Source organism: Octopus bimaculoides, chromosome 9, assembly GCF_001194135.2.
Source record: "Octopus bimaculoides isolate UCB-OBI-ISO-001 chromosome 9, ASM119413v2, whole genome shotgun sequence".
In the NCBI taxonomy this organism is placed as follows: domain Eukaryota; kingdom Metazoa; phylum Mollusca; class Cephalopoda; order Octopoda; family Octopodidae; genus Octopus; species Octopus bimaculoides.
In genome coordinates, this window is record NC_068989.1 from 33,603,560 (window position 1) to 33,622,541 (window position 18,982).

Here is an 18,982-nt window from a genome sequence, read left to right on the forward strand (position 1 = left end):
CCAATTCCACTTGCAAGGCTTTGGTCGGCTTGAGGCTATAGTAGAAGACACTTGCCCAAAGTGCTACGTAGTGGGACTGAACCTGGAATCATGTGGTTGGGAAGCAAGCTTCTTACTACATAGCCACGCTTGCACCTCTTTAACAAAAGAGCTTTCAGTGAGATGTCCTTTCTAGAAATGTTAGTGGTTAGTGGAAATGATTTGAGAAAGTGCCAACAACAATTTGTTAATTACAAAACTAAAATGAATTTGGTTAATAGAATAGATTCTATTCTATAACATTAATGAGTTTTAAAGAATACAATTTAAATAATCATGACTTATTGTGTTCAAGAATTAAAAAAAAAAATTTAATTCTGAAAAGACTTTTGTAGATTTTAATGGGCTAGAATCCACTTTCCAAAATTGGTAATAAAGATTTTATTTCTGCTGAAATTACATGAGATATCAAATTTATGGAATCAAAACAAAATACAAGACTGTCAGAAAAGAATAAAAATTTTATTACCATTTATTTCAACAAAGTGTATTTGTAAGAATATGTTTTGCTGATATTTATTTCAAATATTTTCTGAAATTACAACAATTGGTTTCAATTTCCATCATCTTTATACCTGTCCACTACAAACTATTGAACAATCTACAACTCAAGGAAGACATCTGATTTTTAACTAATATAAATGAATACCAAATTAACAAACACAAACGGTTGTGCAGTTTATTTTGAAACCAAGATTTCATTACATGAGGATCAGTATCAACTCAAAATATTTTTTTGTTAGAGTCACAAATGGCTGCATGAAAATAAAAAGTGTTATATGAAGAAAATTAATTTAATGAATGAAAAAAATGTAATGTTACAATCTCACTAAATGCAGTTTTTTCTCTTAACTAATAAACAATGTAAAATGAGAAACTAAATAATAAGAGTAACCGAGATCATTACTCAGATATAATTAGATAATATAGAAGAATATAGATTAAATTAACAATATTTCTCAAAAATTTATTAAAAAAACATAAAATCAGGAAAGTAATTGGAAAAATAAAAGTTTAATATATTTTGTCACTAGATGTTAAATGTCTTTTGGCCAAAAAAAAAGTCAAATTTATTTCACCTCTGAGAAAGGCTGCCTCAGATTTTTAGGATGCCACAGCATATTTTTTCTTTCCATTTTCATTAATCACACAAATATGCTATAAATATAAAATATAATATATATGAATGTTTAATTCAGCATATTTTTAATATAATATTCAAAACAATATTCAGTAAAAACATCTTTTATTGTTAATAAAAGTATCAAATTTTATTGGTTCAGTGAAATATGATATTCAACAAAAGAACATGCATGCAGTATAAGCTAAGAATTTAACAGAATAATTGTAATTACAATGAATAAATAAAATTCAACCAATTTTGAAAAGTTTTTTTTAATTTCATTTTCATCTGCTGAAGGACAGAATTAATAGAAAAACAACCAACAATATTTGCAGCACACATTTATTAAACACAAGAGGTTCTAATTAGAAAACTAACTTGTTGCTGGCTAAAAACTGATATAATATTGATTGACTACACCAAGAAATATTGTGAACAAAACTTAGAAGTAAAAGCTTGCCTGTTTGGCAAACACTTCTATGTGCTATATATCTGCAGCTCAGAGGCTATTCTTGATATTTCTTTTCTGAGCAAACATTTGTATCAAGAAAACACTACCACACTACATTCCTATAATTACAAGAGGCATTCAACTAGAGCCCTTATAATCAATCCAAATGCTGGGCTCATCATTACAGAGAATTTCTTCTGATGAAACACATACTTAGCATAACTAAGAAAAGTGACAAGCTTTTCTTTTTAGGTCCAGAAAATATTTCATCCTCCAACAGCTAACACCCTAGATCACATCCAGAGAAGGGTCACTCAACTGATTGGTCAGCCTCTGGTACATAGGTGTGTACCAGAGACTTAAGTGTGTCCTTTTGTGATGGAGTTCCAATCAGTTGAGTGGCCCAACAAAAATCCACTTGCCTCTCCACCTCTTTTAACCTTTGGTGCATCCTTACACTAACTATTATCTTGCAGATGTTGACCTGCAATAGCTCAAGTGGAATACTAATGGCATCAATGTCACCTCTCTTGGAGGGCTTGCCTAAGTCGCGGGTTCTGCTCCTTCTTCCACACACAGCAAGTGATTAGAAAGAATACCAAAATTCAATTTGGTGCCCCCACCAAAAAATGGAATTGGAGATCTGGACTCATTTAAAATTAATCTACCTAGATTTATCTCTACCCTTTTACCAGATATTAAACCTGGAAGTTTAAATTATCTGATGCCAACTTTATTTGATCAGAAATAAACAGAATGTTCTGAGAAGACATTATTAAGCCAAGTCATTTGTTAACAGTAACAGCAAAAGGAAAATAGTAGATTACTCCTAAACTATTAATAAACTCACCTTACTCAGATGACTTGGTTAACAAAACATTTTACAAGGAATTTAGTATTATTGATTAATGTGGCACAGGCTATTATGGCATTAAATCTCCATTTCAATTGTACAAATAAGTAGTATTGTATTTCCTCTGAATTGTAGATAATGATATTTGTGAAAATGAGTTGGAAAGCATATACAGCAATATACATGGTAATACCACAGAGGAACATAATTTTTAAAAAATCTATTTAAATCATAGAAAGTTGCTGACAGAATTCATGTCACTGAACAACAATGAATGTAAATTATCAACTAAATCTGTCTGCATTCTAAGTTATCAATTGTTATTGAATTGTGTCATGAGTCACTCCTATTTAAGTAAAAAAAAATGCCTGAACCTGCTAATAAACAATCCTTATCTCAAATAACTTGTGTTTGCTTATTTTTCTCAATGAGTTTCTCACTTTTCTGAAAAAATATAACCTCTTATTAAAAAGGCTTTTCTATCTGAGGCAGACAATTTCCCTTAATAACTGATCAGGAATCAATGAGAAAGTATTATACAGAGGATCAGAAATCATACTATTCTGTTACAAATCTTTTAAAACTCCCCAATTCTCTGCCAGCTTAGCATGACAAGGTTAATTGGCACATTTTGTTTCCAAATCTTTCATTTTAGTGGATGACATGCAAGACATTTACAGAGTCCCCTGATACTATTATTCAAAACCCACATCAGTTCATTAGATGTATGCACTCTTTTGATTGCATACAAATTGATTTTTAAGGACCATCAAGTAATAAATTTCTGTTAATTGTTGCCAATGAATATTTCCCTTAGCTTTTCCTTGTTGTGAACGGATGTTTGGCTGTGTGCAACATTGGTAGAAATTCTTTTGGTAAGGCATCAAATGGTCCAGTTACTATTTTAGTGCAGGGAGAACTTGCAGGCAGTGCAATGCATGAAGACTATTTTTGCTTTATGAAGGGTAAAGTAAAAGATGCCTTTGAATGGTATTTTTGCAAGAGTTGTGATAATAAATAAGAGACACTTGGCAGAGGTGAGATATTTTTTCAACACTTTGGAAAAAAAGTCACACATCCCTTCTACCAATGTGTACTGCTACAATGTATTTAAGTTAACTAGTTTGGGATTTGAGTGATAAGCTTTGGTTATGTGAGGTATATGAGAGTCATACCTCAGAATATGGTTTTGATCACCTGCTTACTATTTGTCAAAGGGTGAAGGACATTTGTTGCCAGTAATAATTAATTGGCTGTCAGAGTAGGTAGTCATGACTGAATACTGGTGATAGGATGTCATAGGTGTTGAGACAGTTGTAATTTAATAAAATTGAGATTAGAGGGTGTCTATATGGAGATCAGAGATAAGTGTGAGTATCTAACTGCCTCACTTTCCCCATACAAACACACACGCAGTCCTTCTCTGGAACTGCAATTCTCTTGAACATTGACCTACAAATCAAATCAAACATCAATTGCATCATTCTTACTTGTTTGGGAGGATTTGCAAAGGGCATAAATATTATCCTTTATTAACTTATTCACCTTCTCTTATGCGACACATAAATAATCATATGCTTTACATAAAAGGTGGTACACAAACTCCTTAAACAAATTCCTTTTCTGGATTACAACACTTGAATTCAAAATTTCTCATTGGCTGAACACATCACTAATTCCTCCTATACCTATTCTGATGAAACAATTCTCCATTCGGCCAGTTTGTTTTCAATGTTGGTCAGTATTGTATATTAGTACACACCTCTTTCAATGGAAATCTGACAATATATTCTACAGAAACTTAAATTATTTATGGGAAGAACCACACTACATTATTAATTCTCACAGACAATTTTAAACATAAAAGAGTGTGGACCCTGTCAAAAAAGACTTTGTCAAACAAAATAGAATTTTTATTCTCTCTCACACAAACATACGAATGCATATTTCACTTCACTGCAATAGAAAAATAATCCATATTGATTTCAATATTAAAAAAATTTCAAAAGCATAATAGAATTCAGAACGACTGAACTATTAATATATTAGCAATACTTACACTCAGATCTCTAAAATGCTCATTATAATCAAGAGCATATCCAACAACAAACTCATCAGGGATTTCAAAGCCTGTAACTGTAAGACATAATTACAAATAAATAAATAAAACATTTTGAGACAAAGATTTTTCATATGGATACTGTATACTACAGACAGGTAACCTGATGTAATGAAAACAAAAAATGAGGAAGGGGATTAATCTTTGCAATTATCACTAATATAACAAAACATTAATGAAAATATAAACACTGAAAATAATATGATAGTATTTCATTTATAATTATCTCTAACTAAATAACTAAAGAGAAATTTAATTTACTAAATCTCATAATTTACAAATATTTACAGTCCATGCACATTAGTCTGAAGCTAAGTATCAATTCAGAAACATAAACTTAGATTAATTGCTTGAATTTAAACAATCATCAAAAACTCTTTCCTATAAAATTTAGCATTTTTGAAAACTTAGGCCTATTGAATTATTAAGTGCTATAAATTTGAAGTCAAAGTATCAGACAACTTCGAATGTTATCAAGTCAAGCCTCACTGGCCTTTTTGTTGACTGGTTCTAGATTTTAATTTAAAGTTAGAAGAGAAAAGTGAAAAAAAAAAAAAATTGTTTTTGTACTTTCCCCATACAAACACACATTACTTTCCCCATACAAACACACTCAGTCCTTCTTCTCCAGAACTACAATTTTCTTGAACATTGACCTATAATCAAATCAAATCAAACATCAATTGCATTATTATAATACTTGATTATAATTCCAAATTAAGAACTGTTGGAAAATAAGGAATTGTAATATGCAGTTCCAAGAAAGTTTGAGGGATGTTAAATCTTTTTTATGTTGTACAAACTATATCTGTAGATTTTTAGTAAACACCTTGTCTTTTCTTGTAGACAATACCTTTGTGGACAGGAATGAGCAATCAATCAGACTAGTTTCAATCTTGGGTTAACATTTCATCAGTAACTGAGTCACCTCCTTAACAGGGCCACAGAAACAATTATAATAAGTACGCAATTACTAAGTGGCTTAAGTGACAACTGTTCAATTGATTAATTAACAACGTGTTAACAGTGTTATGTTTCAATGCTATACTGTATTACAAGCTATAGCTAATAATTTTTTGCCAATACAATGTATAAACAGATACAAAGCACCTTATCTTTATACATAATATCTTTTAAGATATTATATATAAAATCAAGGTGTTTACACTGACTATATATAATGTTTGGTCAAACATATATATATTTTGCAGCATAACATTAATTCAAAGTACTATTAATCCACTAGTAATTTGTTGCAGTACTGGGCTCACAATGAGTTTGATTCCCAGACTGGGCTGTGTGTTGTGTTCTTGAGCAAGACACGTTGCTCCAGTTCACTCAGCTGTAGAAATGAGTTGCTACTGGTACCAAACTGTATCGACCTTTGCCTTTCTCTTGAATAACATTGGTGGCATGGAGAGGGGAGGTTGGTATACATGGGTAAACAACCTTGCTTGGACTTGTGCCTTGGAGGGTAACTTTGTAGGTGCAATCCCATGGTTACTCATGACCGAAAGGAGTCTTCATCCTATCTCCCAAAAGAATTGTTGTGAAATTCCTTTATACACACTAAAATATTTTCCTATAAAGTATTTATTTATTCTTTCATTGTATAGCTATTAGTTTTAATTATCATCCTTAACTCATAAGTCTTGAACTTCATTATTAAATACTCTTTTACTCTTTTTACTTGTTTCAGTCATGTGACTGTGGCCATGCTGAAGCACCGCCTTTAGTCAAGCAAATCGACCCCAGGACTTATTCTTTGTAAGCCTAGTACTTGTTCTATCGGTCTCTTTTGCCAAACTGCTAAGTTACGGGGATGTAAACACACTAGCATCAGTTGTCAAGCGATGTTGGGGGGACAAACACAGACACACAAACATATACACACACACATACATATATATATACATATATACGACGGGATTCTTTCAGTTTCCGTCTACCAAATCCACTCACAAGGCTTTGGTTGGCCCGAGGCTATAGTAGAAGACACTTGCCCAAGGTGCCACGCAGTGGGACTGAGCCTGGAACCATGTGGTTCGTAAGCAAGCTACTTACCACACAGTCACTCCTACGCCCATAGTAAATATAATTTCAGACAAACAGTCTATTTTTCAACATTATATCATTTTATAAATCTAATCAAACACATTCCTACTTATTTCAATTAACTGTGCTAAATCACGTTAATAGTCTTTTATAGTCTGAGCTCCTTCTCTTTCTAACTTGAAGTCAGGTTAGAAGAAAGAGAAGGAAAATCCAGAACTCATGAAGGTAAGAAAGTGATTTTTACTGACTATGAAAAAAATTCATTACAAAAGATAATGGAGTGAATTACTCACAGTCAGGTTTATATCCACAATTGCGAGCACTTCGCTTCACCAACAAGCTTGAAGTATTAACACACACACAAAAAAAGAAAGAAAGAAAGAATTGCTATGATCAGTCATTTAACAACTTCAGAATAAAGAAATTAAAGTTTAAATTAAGTTATAATTTAAACAAAAGATTAAATAAATAAATAAAAAATACGATGACGATGATGGAATAGAAGTGATATTGTTCAATGTTTTCATAGTAATAAAATTGGAAAAATGAAATCAATGGAAACAAGTGTAAATTGATGGCATCTTGACTGTCCATTTGTGAAAAGATTTATTGAACAGCTTTAAGTTGTTCAATAAATTTGTTGACGGGAACAGAAAAAGTTTATTAGAATCTTTTTATTTCATTTGCAAAAGCTATCTATACTGAGCAAGCAATGTAATATTTCAGTTAGAATAAGTCATTCACAACTAGACAGACATAGGTATCATTGCTTTTGTTAGGAAGCTGGAGACCCAATGTCAAGGAAAGGTATATTATACAAGTATACAAGATGTTTTAAAGAAGAGATACCATTATCCAAATTCTCAAAGAAGACAAATAAATCTGTGATTAAAATGAACATAATGCACTATATTTGACCCTTGGTCAAAGCACAAATTCATTGAGTTCTAGTTTATTCGATTAACAACCGATTTGGGAACCTTAATATAGACACTTGAGTTGCTAAAAATAGCAGGCAAAGCACCCTAAAATCATTCCTTACTATTTTCAAGCAGGAAAGACACACTGAACATACCGTATGGAAAAAGAAAAGAAAAAAAAAAAAGATAAAAGTCATAAAAATGTTTTTCATCAAAAGTTAGTTCAACCAGGGTGATCTAGGTATACACAAAAGCTACTATTTTATTGTCAGCTGATTAGTGCAAATAAGTGCACTTAACTGTAAAAACAATTGCACCAGCAAAATGTAAAAGCATCCCAGTCTTTCTAGCTTAGAAAAATACAAGAGGGGATAGAATTTATGGGGTTTAGGTGAGAATAAACATCACCTGTTGTTTTATGTGCATTATATAAGTTTGCTACAAAAGGTTACGGGAAGTCATATTGAACCTGAACACTTATGGAGGCTATAGCTCTGAGTTTTGACATTACTTTTCTTACATTTGATAATGTTACAAGACACTACATTGTCAAATCACTGTTGGAGGATACTTTCACACTTGTATGTTTCATTAGAGCTATTGAAGTTGTGCGTTAACTGAATATATGCTGAAAATGAAAAAGGATTAGATTGTAGCAATTCTAGTCTTCAGGTTCTGAGCTATGCATTTTTTAAAAATTAATATTTGGTATATGTTAAAACAGAAAGTTTTATGCAACATGTTAAGAAATTAAGGAAACACAATAAAAAAACCCAATGAGTATAGCAATGAATTTGGTGTGCAGGTAGGAGTTCACCAAGGCTCAGTTCTAAGCCCCTATTGTTTATCTTAGTCCTCCAGGCCTTAAAAGAAGAATTCAAAACCAGCTGTCCCTGAGAGTTCCTCTATGCTAATGATCTTGTTCTTATTGCTGAATCACTACCTGACCTAGAGAAGAAATTTCAGGTGTGGTAACAAGGCCTGAAATCTAAGGGCCTTAGAGCTAAATTAGCAAAAACTGAAGTCCTAGTAAGTAGGAAAACAGACAAATCACAAGTCCCTTCTGGGAGATGGCCCTGCTCGATATGTAAGAAGAGTGTTGGCAGAAACTCCATACATTGTACCCAGTGCAAGCTTTGGATGCATAAGAGGTGTAACAGTATCACAGGAAGATTAACAAAGAATATAGTCTTTGTGTGTGGCAAATGTGCAGGTACAAAAAGCACTAAAAATGCATAGATAACAGACTCCCTCAAATGCTCAAGGGAGATCATTAGAAGTAGTAGAGGAAGTTCTGAAAGTGTAGTTGCTAGCCAAAGTTCAGAGAGCTTCTACTTTTGTTGGTAACTGAGGGCCTCTCCCTTAGATTGAAAGGCAGATTGTAGGATGCATATGCACGTACAGCTATGTAACATGGCGGTGAAACATGGGCTTTAATTAGAGGACTTGTGAAGGTTTGAAAGAAATGAAGCTAGCATACCCTGCTGGATAGGTAATGTCAGTGTGCATGCACGACAGAGTGTAAATGATTTAAGAGGAAAACTGGGTATATAAGAGGCATCAGATGTTGTGTGCAAGAGAGAAGACTGCACTTGCTTGATCATATGATGCATATGGATGAGGACAGCTGCATAAAGAAGTGCTGAGCTCTAATTGTGGAGGGCACCTGTAGAAGGGGTAGACCCAGGAAGACATGGGACGAAGTAGTGAGAAAGGATTTTTGGATGCCAGGCTTCACTGAGGAAATGACAAGGGACCAGATGTAGGGATTTGCTGTACTTGATAGGATGTGTCAAGCTAAGTAAAATCACTGTCTTCCACACATACAGGCTTGTCCTTCAGGTGCTGGTGTCACTTAAAAAGCACCCATGCCAGTGCTGTGTAAACACACATGCAAGTGTTGTATAAATGCACCCATGCTGGTGCTGCATAAATGCACCCGCATTGGTGCTGCATAAACACACACGTGCTGGTGGGGTGTAAATGCACCCATACTGGTAAATGCACCTGTGCTGGTGCTGCGTAAATGCACCTGTGCTGGTGCTGCATAAAACACCCATGCTGTTAAGTGGTTGGCATTAGGAAAGGCATCCAGCCACAGAAACCATGCCACAACAGACAATTGGAGTGTAGCCAGCTTGATGTCAAACTGTCCAGCCCATGCCAACATATAAAGTGGATGTTAAACAATGATGATGATGATGATGATGATGATGATGATATCAGGCACATAAAGATTGAAGGCAAAGAGACAGAGTGTGAGAGTTATTGAGAAGCTTAAAGCATATGTAAAATGATAATCAACAATAGAAAGTCAATCGATGTAACAATAATTCTAGTAGAAATGCTTCCTTCAAGAAATTGTCTTTCCAACACAACCATTCACTTGGTAAGTAAGAATGAACATAACTATGGGGTAGGACAACTTGCATACACACAATGTGTACATGCAAAATGGTTGAATTGGTGGGTTATTAAACTACTGTCTTGTATAGTGTCAGTTCCCATTTGCTGCTTGTGCCTCACTGACTTCAGACAGGATACTAAAACCTATATATCAAAGTTTAACAAGTTGTATACTATAGCTACCAGGTCTTTTGAATGTTGCCTGTCATGCATCATTCAATCCAAGGAGGTTTATGCAGGAGTTAATTGTTGGCTTTATAAAACCTCTGTGATTTATCAATTTGTTAATAATTTTATTTTTTTAATAAGCATATAATGAAATTGGTGAACTCCCTAACTTTTAACTACTCAACCACATGCTTTGATCACAAGTCTTCATTTTTAAATAAAATAAATGATGATTGTCTATTTATAGGTGATTCTGAACTATCTTTTAATGTTGATTTCAAATATGTTTTCAGCTTTTGCCTATCACATACAAAATTTGCACTAAAGGCTGCCAAAGATATGATAATTTTTCTTGTCATTCATTCCTTTTGTAGCAGACTTTTAGACAAAAGTATGATGAAATTAAAAACAAATGACTAGAACAATAATAAAAAAAGATATGAATAGAATCTAGGCCTACATATTGACTAACATATTTTTAATGCACTTACCATGGCTTTAAAGTAATTTTACTCCTTTTCAAACTTCCTTTACATTTCCTTCCAGCTTTTGGTAGTTGCTTGCAGTCTCTCTTTAGGGTCCAGCAGTAATCTGCCATCATGTTTACATTCCTCCCCCACCCTGGAACCTCGGCTCTATTTCTTTAATATCCTAGTGAAATCTCTCACTGTGCTCTTCACTTAGATTGCCAAGGTACTCCAGGAACTAGTTGAGGTGTGAGAGAAGAAAGTTTTGAAATTCGTTTATGGATTTCTCATAATCTGAACCAACAAATATTCCTGCTTTAATTTTCTCACTGGTTATATTTGGGAATCTTTTTGAGAGATACTGCAAGCATGGTCCATCTGCAGCCAGAGATTTAATGAACTGTTTCATCAAACTCAATTTGATGTGCAAAGGTGATAGCAATACTTTTGTAGGTTCAATCAAGGACTTATGAATGTTTTTGGATCCAGGTAACAAACTTCTTTGTGGCTAGTTTTTAACCATTCAGTGCTTTTCTTTAGCTCTGCTGTCCCATTCACTATAGATACAAGGCAATTTCGTGTAACCTGCCTGCTGGCCTAAAAGCATGCCTATAATTTTGAAATCTCTGCACACTTGTCAGTGGTATTCTGCATACTTTATATTTAACAAAAAAATTTTTATATGTCTCCTTTAATTGTACAGAATGTGTCACTGGAATGGATGAATACTTACTTCCACTGTGTATCAAGACAGCCTTCAAATGCTTTTTGGAGGAATCAATTTGTAGCCTCTGTTCTGAAGGATTGCTTTCAATCTCAAAATAGTTAAGCAGGTTTGGAATATTATAGCAACACATCAGATTCATCCTCAGCAAAGAATGGTAACAACTCGTGTTTCCTGTGAAGGCATCAAGAGAAGGTTCCCAGTAACAAAAGGTTTTTCATTTTTAGCCTAGAACCAATTAGTTCCACTGCATCCTTTGGTAGGTTCAAATCTCTCACTAAATCAGTGAGCCCTTCCTGCAGACTTTTGATTTTGTCAGGAGGGCAGTCATCACCTTCTTCACATTTGTCTTCTTCATTACAATCTGATGTAACATTCTTCAAAGCAAATGGGGGGAGAGGAACTCGAATAATAACTCCATGTGCAATAGGCCATATAACCAAGGGAATACTATGTTTATTTTTTGCATCGACTTTACGTGGTTACTTGGCTCTCACCATGCCATTGGTATTCCAAAGAGTATTTCATTTTTCTTACTGGCTTTCCAGAGTGTCAGCCCAAGGTTTGTTTTCATAACTGAGTTGAACACCAAAATAAGTGAAGTATAGACTTGTTACAAGATGAGTTATATTTTGTCTCTGCTTAATGACAACATATCTGCCACAAATGTAGCAGAATATGACTGGATTGTTCACGCACTTACATCTATATGTATATATTTTAAATGGAGTTTATAAGTAAATATCACAACTGATTTCTGGAACTACTAAAACAACACTAAAGCATCAGTTAGCAATCATGTGCACAGCATTTCAAGGTCACATCATCTGTCAGAGTTGCCAACAACTGTTTGATTGGCTGCGATTTTACTTTTATTAATATGAGGTGAGCATTGGTTTAGAGCAATCTATTTTGTTGAACAAAATAAATCAGATACTCGCTGTCATCTGATTCTCTGATACCATAATACAGAAAAAAACACAAAGCTTTATTACAGAAAAACTAGACCTAATGGAGAAAAACTAATAACAGATCTGAAATCAGCATTAAAAATTACCCTAAAAAGTTATGTAGACATTTAAACATCAAAAATCATGCAGATTTCATCATCATCATCATCATCGTGTAATCTATTCATTCTGGGATCAGTAGAATTGTTTTGGAAAAGGAAATTGAAATGATAACTAAAATTTACAAAAGCATTTTTGAAAATAAAAATATTTACCTGGCTACTTTAACACACTTTGGTTCATGCTTTGCAAGCAATTCCTTTAGTTTGATCATAGTTCCTCCAGTATCTATAATATCTTCTACTACGAGAACACACTGCCAAATAGAGACTTAATAAACTACTGATGATCGTTAAAGTGTAAGAAATAGTTGAATGACAAATATAGAAAGAAATAATAGCGATGAAACTGGAAATAAGGAAGACACATATATTGGATTTTATATCAAGCATATGTAATGCAAGCAGTTTCTTTAGAAAAATAAAAAATGCAAGGACAAATTCATCACCACCCTTCCAATGCTACATTTTCATCTTACAAAAGAAAGTTAATATTAATAGTCAACGACAGAAAATGATGGGTTGAAGAAAATATTTCTTTATATCTGAAAATATATACAATAAAATATATCTAAAAATTTCTTTATTATTTCTCTCTTGTTCTCACAAATGGAAGAACCTCTGTCTATTGATCAATGAAAAGGTCCAAGAAAATCAAAACATGTCCATTGACGTAACTGTGACTGTTCAAAAGATGAGAATGTTCATTTTTATGTTAATTTAACATTAAACTGAATGAGATGCTTGTTGTTAGTGGTAGCAGCTTCCTGAACTTTTCCATCCTCTTTTTATCATGGCTACTATACTTTGGAGTAACTATCTCTCCGGCTTATTATGTCTCCAAGAAAATAAAAGCTATCATCTAATACTAGTGAGTCATCAATGCATTTAAGAGAATCTATTTCGAGTGTGCTCATAGTATATAGTGCATCCTTCCACTACACCTCTTGTGTGTCCATAGCTTATATTGAGTATAGTGTATGGAGTTTATGCCTACACTTTTTCTGCATATCAAGCAAGACCTTGAAGATACTACGGTCCTGTCTTCTTTCCTGCTTACTTTGCTAAGTTTACCTTAAGACCTCATGATTGTAGGTTTAGCTTCCATTTCCTTCTTTAATTCCACTAAAGATTCTGCTATGAAAACTTGATCATCAACATATAGGAGTTCCCATGGACAACCAATTTTAAACTTCTCTGTGATGGACTCTTATTTTCATGTTAATTTATCACTGAAAGTGTTGACTCTTACTTACTGCATCTTTGCACATTGCTTGTACAGCCCTCACAAGCCATTCACCTATGCCTAGTTTCTTTAGTGACCACCAAACTACTGAACATGGCAACATGTCAAGTACTTTCTCAAAGACAATGAATGCCAGGAATAGTGGTTTAATCTTATTTAGGTATTTCTCTTGCAGTCTCCTCACAAGGAAGATTGCACATGTGGTACTTATTTTGGGCACAAAGCCAAATGGCATCACACCTGAGTTTTATATCATGGGTTAATTTAGCTATGACTCTCTCCATGACTTTCATAATCTAATCCAGTAGTTTGATTCCTCTGTAGTTTCCTCTCGTTAAGGCATCTCCTTTGATTTTGTAGTAGTTTACAACTATACTGCAATGTCTGTTATAGGACATGACACCTTATATAACTGGGTTAGCTATTAGCGTGTTAATTATGTAGGCTAACTCACCAAATATTTTGAACATCTGTGCAAATATTCCAGATGGAGCCACAAGTTTCTCATACTTCACATCCTTAATTGCCTTATCTACCACATTGCTGTAAACTTGAACTGCTGGTCCCTCTGTATAGGCCTGCTTTATCCTAAAAATTCTTTATATTCAGCCAGCCTCTCCAAATAGCATTTCCATGTCATTTTCTTTTCTTCCAAATCCATGGTGAGCATGCCAGCATCATTCTGAATATACTTCTCACCAATGATTTCTCAGTTATCTCTCCTACACTGTCTTGCACACCTTTGATTCTCATGTTACAGGACATTTGCAAATTTGTACCTTTTGCTTCATGCAATGTCAAGACAAGAAGAGACAAATATACATGTACTCACTATCACACACACATCTGTATGTATGTAACATACATGCATGCATGAGAGTGAGTGTGTGATTTTGTGTCTCCTTTTTCTTGACAGTGCATCATAGTTGTAAATGAATGTCACTGTCATTCATTTCCAATATTCTGCTTTAAACATGTCTAACAATGGGGAAATAAATTTAACTTAAAATTACTGTAAAAACCCATGTAATTTGTGCACCTGTGTAATTTATGCAGGTGATTTTCAAGATAAAAATTGTTAAAAAAAGCTTCTACTCGTGTAAAATTCTCAACCAAAAGTTTCCAGAATTGCCAATATGGCCAGGGGAAAAAGGTTTTCAATTTAGTTGTATTTAGCATAATTTCACTTACTTATGATTAGATTTTATTAAATTTTCATTAAATAAAAATAATTTCTGTTTAACAGGTATCACATTGAAAGATATTAAATTATGAGGTGTTTGTGTTGTTTATAATAAACATTATTCTATATTTCTTGCCCACAAGAGATTATGTCTGATCTTTAACATACTTCTGTATGTCTTCTCAAATCACGATCACAAGAAAAGTGGTTGATAAGAATTATCAACAAAAACAAAGCTGATAAATATGCACAAGTCTTGCAAAATAAGTTTAATTACCAATAAACATCAGCTTGGATGACACTGTACTCAACCAACACAGGAAGGTGACTGATCAAACTGATTATGTAAACAGAATTCTGATTGGTTGAAAGTGTCTTCTTGTCTCAAGCTCTGATTTTCTGCCTATTCTTGTCGGAACCTTTGATACAGAGTATTGAAATTTTAATCCCTTTCACACTTATAAAATGTCAAGCAAACTTAAAAATTTGTCATTACTGTTTTAGCTGGAAGACCAAACTGATAGTTTGGTAACCAACCAAAATAAACAGCTATTGAACAAGAAAGGTGTGAAATTTAAGAAGCGACTTGTTAGAATATACACTTCTATGAGGAAACATAAACAAGAATAGCAAAAATTGATGAAACAAAAAGAACTGGTAATACATATATTACAAGTGTTCTTTGAAGAGAATGTAAGATTGCTGCATAATTCAGTATGAATGTGAAATGACATTAAACATCATATAAGGTAAATGAAGGTTTCTGTAGGAACGCTAAGCCATATTCACTTAGTGAGTTTACATGCACAAGGATGAATTATGATGTTGTCGACGTTAGATGCAGTAAGACCTGATAGTGGCGATATCAGCAGTGAGAAGTTTCATTGTGCCGTAACGTAGAGAAAGCGAGCAAATAGCTTCCTGGTGCAAATGCAAGCTAGACTCCCTAAGAGGAGAAAAACTGATCTATTTAAGGAAATTGCTGGACTCCATTCCTATGGGTAGAAACTACAAGCAATGTAAAATATGACTCGGACCTTGATTACCAGCATGAATGTCAAACTTCAAAAAGCAGTTAATCATTTAATAGTTTTAATAAATTTATACAGTAAAAGTAAGTATTATACCACCCAGCATAAATAAAAGTCAACTTCATTATATTTTCTCTGTATTCTGACATTAAATGAGTCAACTTCCCATACAAATATTTACATTTGTATGTCATTTTCCAACAAAAAAAATTTCTAAAAAAATTCTGGAAATGATCTACTCATGTAATTTATGCACCCGCTAAAGTTTATTTTTGTTTTTGCAATAAAAAGTACATAAATTACATGGGTTTTTACAGTATAAGACCTAATATCTTAGCTTTTAGTACCATCATTTCCTCCTTTATTTTCAGGAATATTTTCTTAGATCATTATTACTTGAAGTTCTAGGAGTCACTGATTGTTAAAATTCAGTGCACTGTCAAACTTCTATTAACTTCTTATCTGTGACACATGAAAAAGTTTCCACTTTTCCAGACTTTAACTGGAAATAATTTTGATAAAAGAAATGAAAATAATTTTTTACATTCAAAGTTGTTTTCTGTAAAAAAGAAAAGATTCTCCACTTACTTTGCCTTTTAAATTTTCCAGTCGGTCACCACCAATAACTTGAATGGAACCTTGAGATTTGTCATTCTGAAAGAGATTGTGAAAAGTAAGCAAATTATTATTTCTTGAAGTAAAACTATAGAAATGTAGAGGATTCATGTAACCAGCAACATTCTGTACACTTAGAGTGTACTGGATGCTTTTTTTTCTTTTTTGTGGCATCAACACTAGTGAGATCATTGTATTAAGTCCAAGACTAAAGGGCACAAAGAGGCTTCTATGACTAAAAAAGAGTAAAAGACAGAGGGAGAGAGAGAGAGAGAGAGAGAGAGAGAGAGAGAGAGAGAGAGAGAGAGAGAGAGAGAGAGAGAGAGAGAGAGAGAGAGAAAGAGAGAGAGAGAGAGAGAGAGAAAGAGAGAGAGAGAGAGAGAGAATGATGATTCTGGGGGAGATGAGAGAGAGGCTAAAATTATAAGGGGAGCAAATGTATAGTTGGGACAGCATCATAGCAGAGAGAGTAACGGAGAAGAAAGTGTATGGAAAGAAAAGGAGAAAGGAGTCGGTGATTAGTATCAGGTGTTAGTGAGAAAGAGAGGAATGAAGTGGTAGGATTGATTTTCCTAATGGCATCAGTCTAGCTTTAGTCTTGGTTAAGTTTACCATAAGATCCTTCAATTCCAGGTTTTGCTTCCATGTTTGGAATTTTTTCTCCAAATCCTCCACAGATTCCACTGTAAAACAAGGTCATTAGCATACAGAAGTTCCCAGTGACATCCACTTTTGAACTCTGTTATGACTTGGAGGATTATAATAAAAAGGAGAGGTCTGAGGACTGAACTCTGACGGAACCCTACCTGCATGCTAAATTCATTACTGAACATTCATTAACTCTCACCTTGCTGGCTGCATCTCTGTACATATCTTGTACAGCCCTCACTAGTCATTCATCTACCCATAACTCCTAAGTGCCCACCAGATGACAAAGCAAGGTACCTTGTCTAAAGCCTTTTCCAAATCAACAAATATCAGGTACAGAGGATTACTTCTAGCTAAATCTTTTTCTTGCAGCTGTCTCATTATGAAGATAAACTAAGCAGTATCCCATCTTGGTTAATCCTGTTCCAAATCAATTTTGAAAACTCTTTCTGTAACTTTCATGACCTGTTCCAACAGTTTAATGTCTCTGTAGTTTCATCTGTCCAGAGATCTCCGATTTTATAACAGTTTGCAATAATGCTGCTACAACAGTCACTGGTATTACCTGACTGACTATTCAGGTGATTAAACCAAAACCTACCTCACTTAATATTTTAAGGATTTCAGCAACTATTTTCAATGGGCTAGATGCTTTCCTTGCCATCACATTCTTACCTTACTTATCTACCATACTACTGTCAACCTGAATGGCCAATTCCCTCTCTTTGGTCTACTTGGAAGTAAACTCTGGCTCTCCCATGCAATTGTCACATTCAGCAGCTCCTCATAAAAGCAGTTTCATACCTCTTTCTTTTCATCATCAGTGTGTGATTAAACTCCTCTCTGATAACAGCTTAATTGTCTCTAGTACACTGTCTTGCTATTTAGAACACCTTACAAATCTGATCCTTGCACTAAAAAAGCATGTGCAATTCTACCGGATGTCAAACTTTTACTCCTGTCATCTACTTTCATCCAGTTTGCCAAAGCTTGTCTCATCATTTATAACCCTATCTACAATACTATTCCACCACCATGTCAGATTTTGTCTGTCTGAGGCCAGTGATAAAGCTAGAGTGTGGGCAGCCCAGGATACCCATTGAGTCTGGTGCTTCTTCCTGCCCTCTACATAGGTATATACAGCAAACCCAAATGTGCCATTCTCATAAAAGTATCACCTGAAGCAGACATTAACTCCACCTGTGCCACAAACTGAAACCTTGCTCCAACTACACATCTGGCCCATGGCCATTAGCAAGTTGTCCAGTAGAAACTCCCAGTTTTCCTCTACAATTTAAGTCTGTATCTCCTCTTCTCTCTCATCAGATGCTTCAAGTAGAACTCTTAGCCTCTAATTACTGGCTGCCTCTTTGAGCTTTCATATGTGTGTGTGTGTGTGTGTTTGTACACACACACACACACACACTTATAAAGAGTTCTTTGGTTACATAAGAATTTTTTTCATCCTGCTAATCTTGTAAATTGAGTTGCTTTCACCTTGTAAGTTAGAAATGAATATGTACAGTCCTGAAAATTTTTTGAGGAAAAGTTCTCTTCAGTACAACTTAATGTTGTTATGTGTGCATATATATTAATACATATATGTGAAGTGTATGCTATAAGTATGCACCTTTAAATTGGCGTTGATAATGTAACTGAATGTGTATGAGAACATACAGGATTAAATATTTGTTACTTCTCACTTCTGGATTTTAACTGCAGTATGCTCCGTTGGATGTGTAATGTCAATGTGAATACCCGTCAGAGTGTAAGTATCTTGAGAGAAAAGCTGAACATTAGAAGCATCAGTTGTGGCGTGCAAGAGAGACGATTGCGCTGGTATGGACATGTGGTGAGAATGGAGG

General features: G+C 34.2%; 1 protein-coding gene across 2 annotated transcripts in view; it reads right to left on the reverse strand.

The window, feature by feature from the left end:
* Window positions 1–480: 480 nt before the first annotated feature.
* LOC106871918 (hypoxanthine-guanine phosphoribosyltransferase) overlaps window positions 481–18,982 on the reverse strand; it is a 45,211-nt gene continuing 26,709 nt past the window's right edge. For both annotated transcript variants that reach the window (XM_014918674.2, XM_014918675.2), the window contains exons 4-8: window positions 16,443–16,508; window positions 12,551–12,651; window positions 6,934–6,980; window positions 4,526–4,602; window positions 481–1,197 (exon numbers count right to left, since the gene is read on the reverse strand). In XM_014918674.2, coding sequence (XP_014774160.1) covers window positions 1,144–1,197; window positions 4,526–4,602; window positions 6,934–6,980; window positions 12,551–12,651; window positions 16,443–16,508 — 345 coding nt within the window. In that variant the 3' untranslated portion in view covers window positions 481–1,143. The remainder of the gene's footprint in view (window positions 1,198–4,525; window positions 4,603–6,933; window positions 6,981–12,550; window positions 12,652–16,442; window positions 16,509–18,982) is intronic.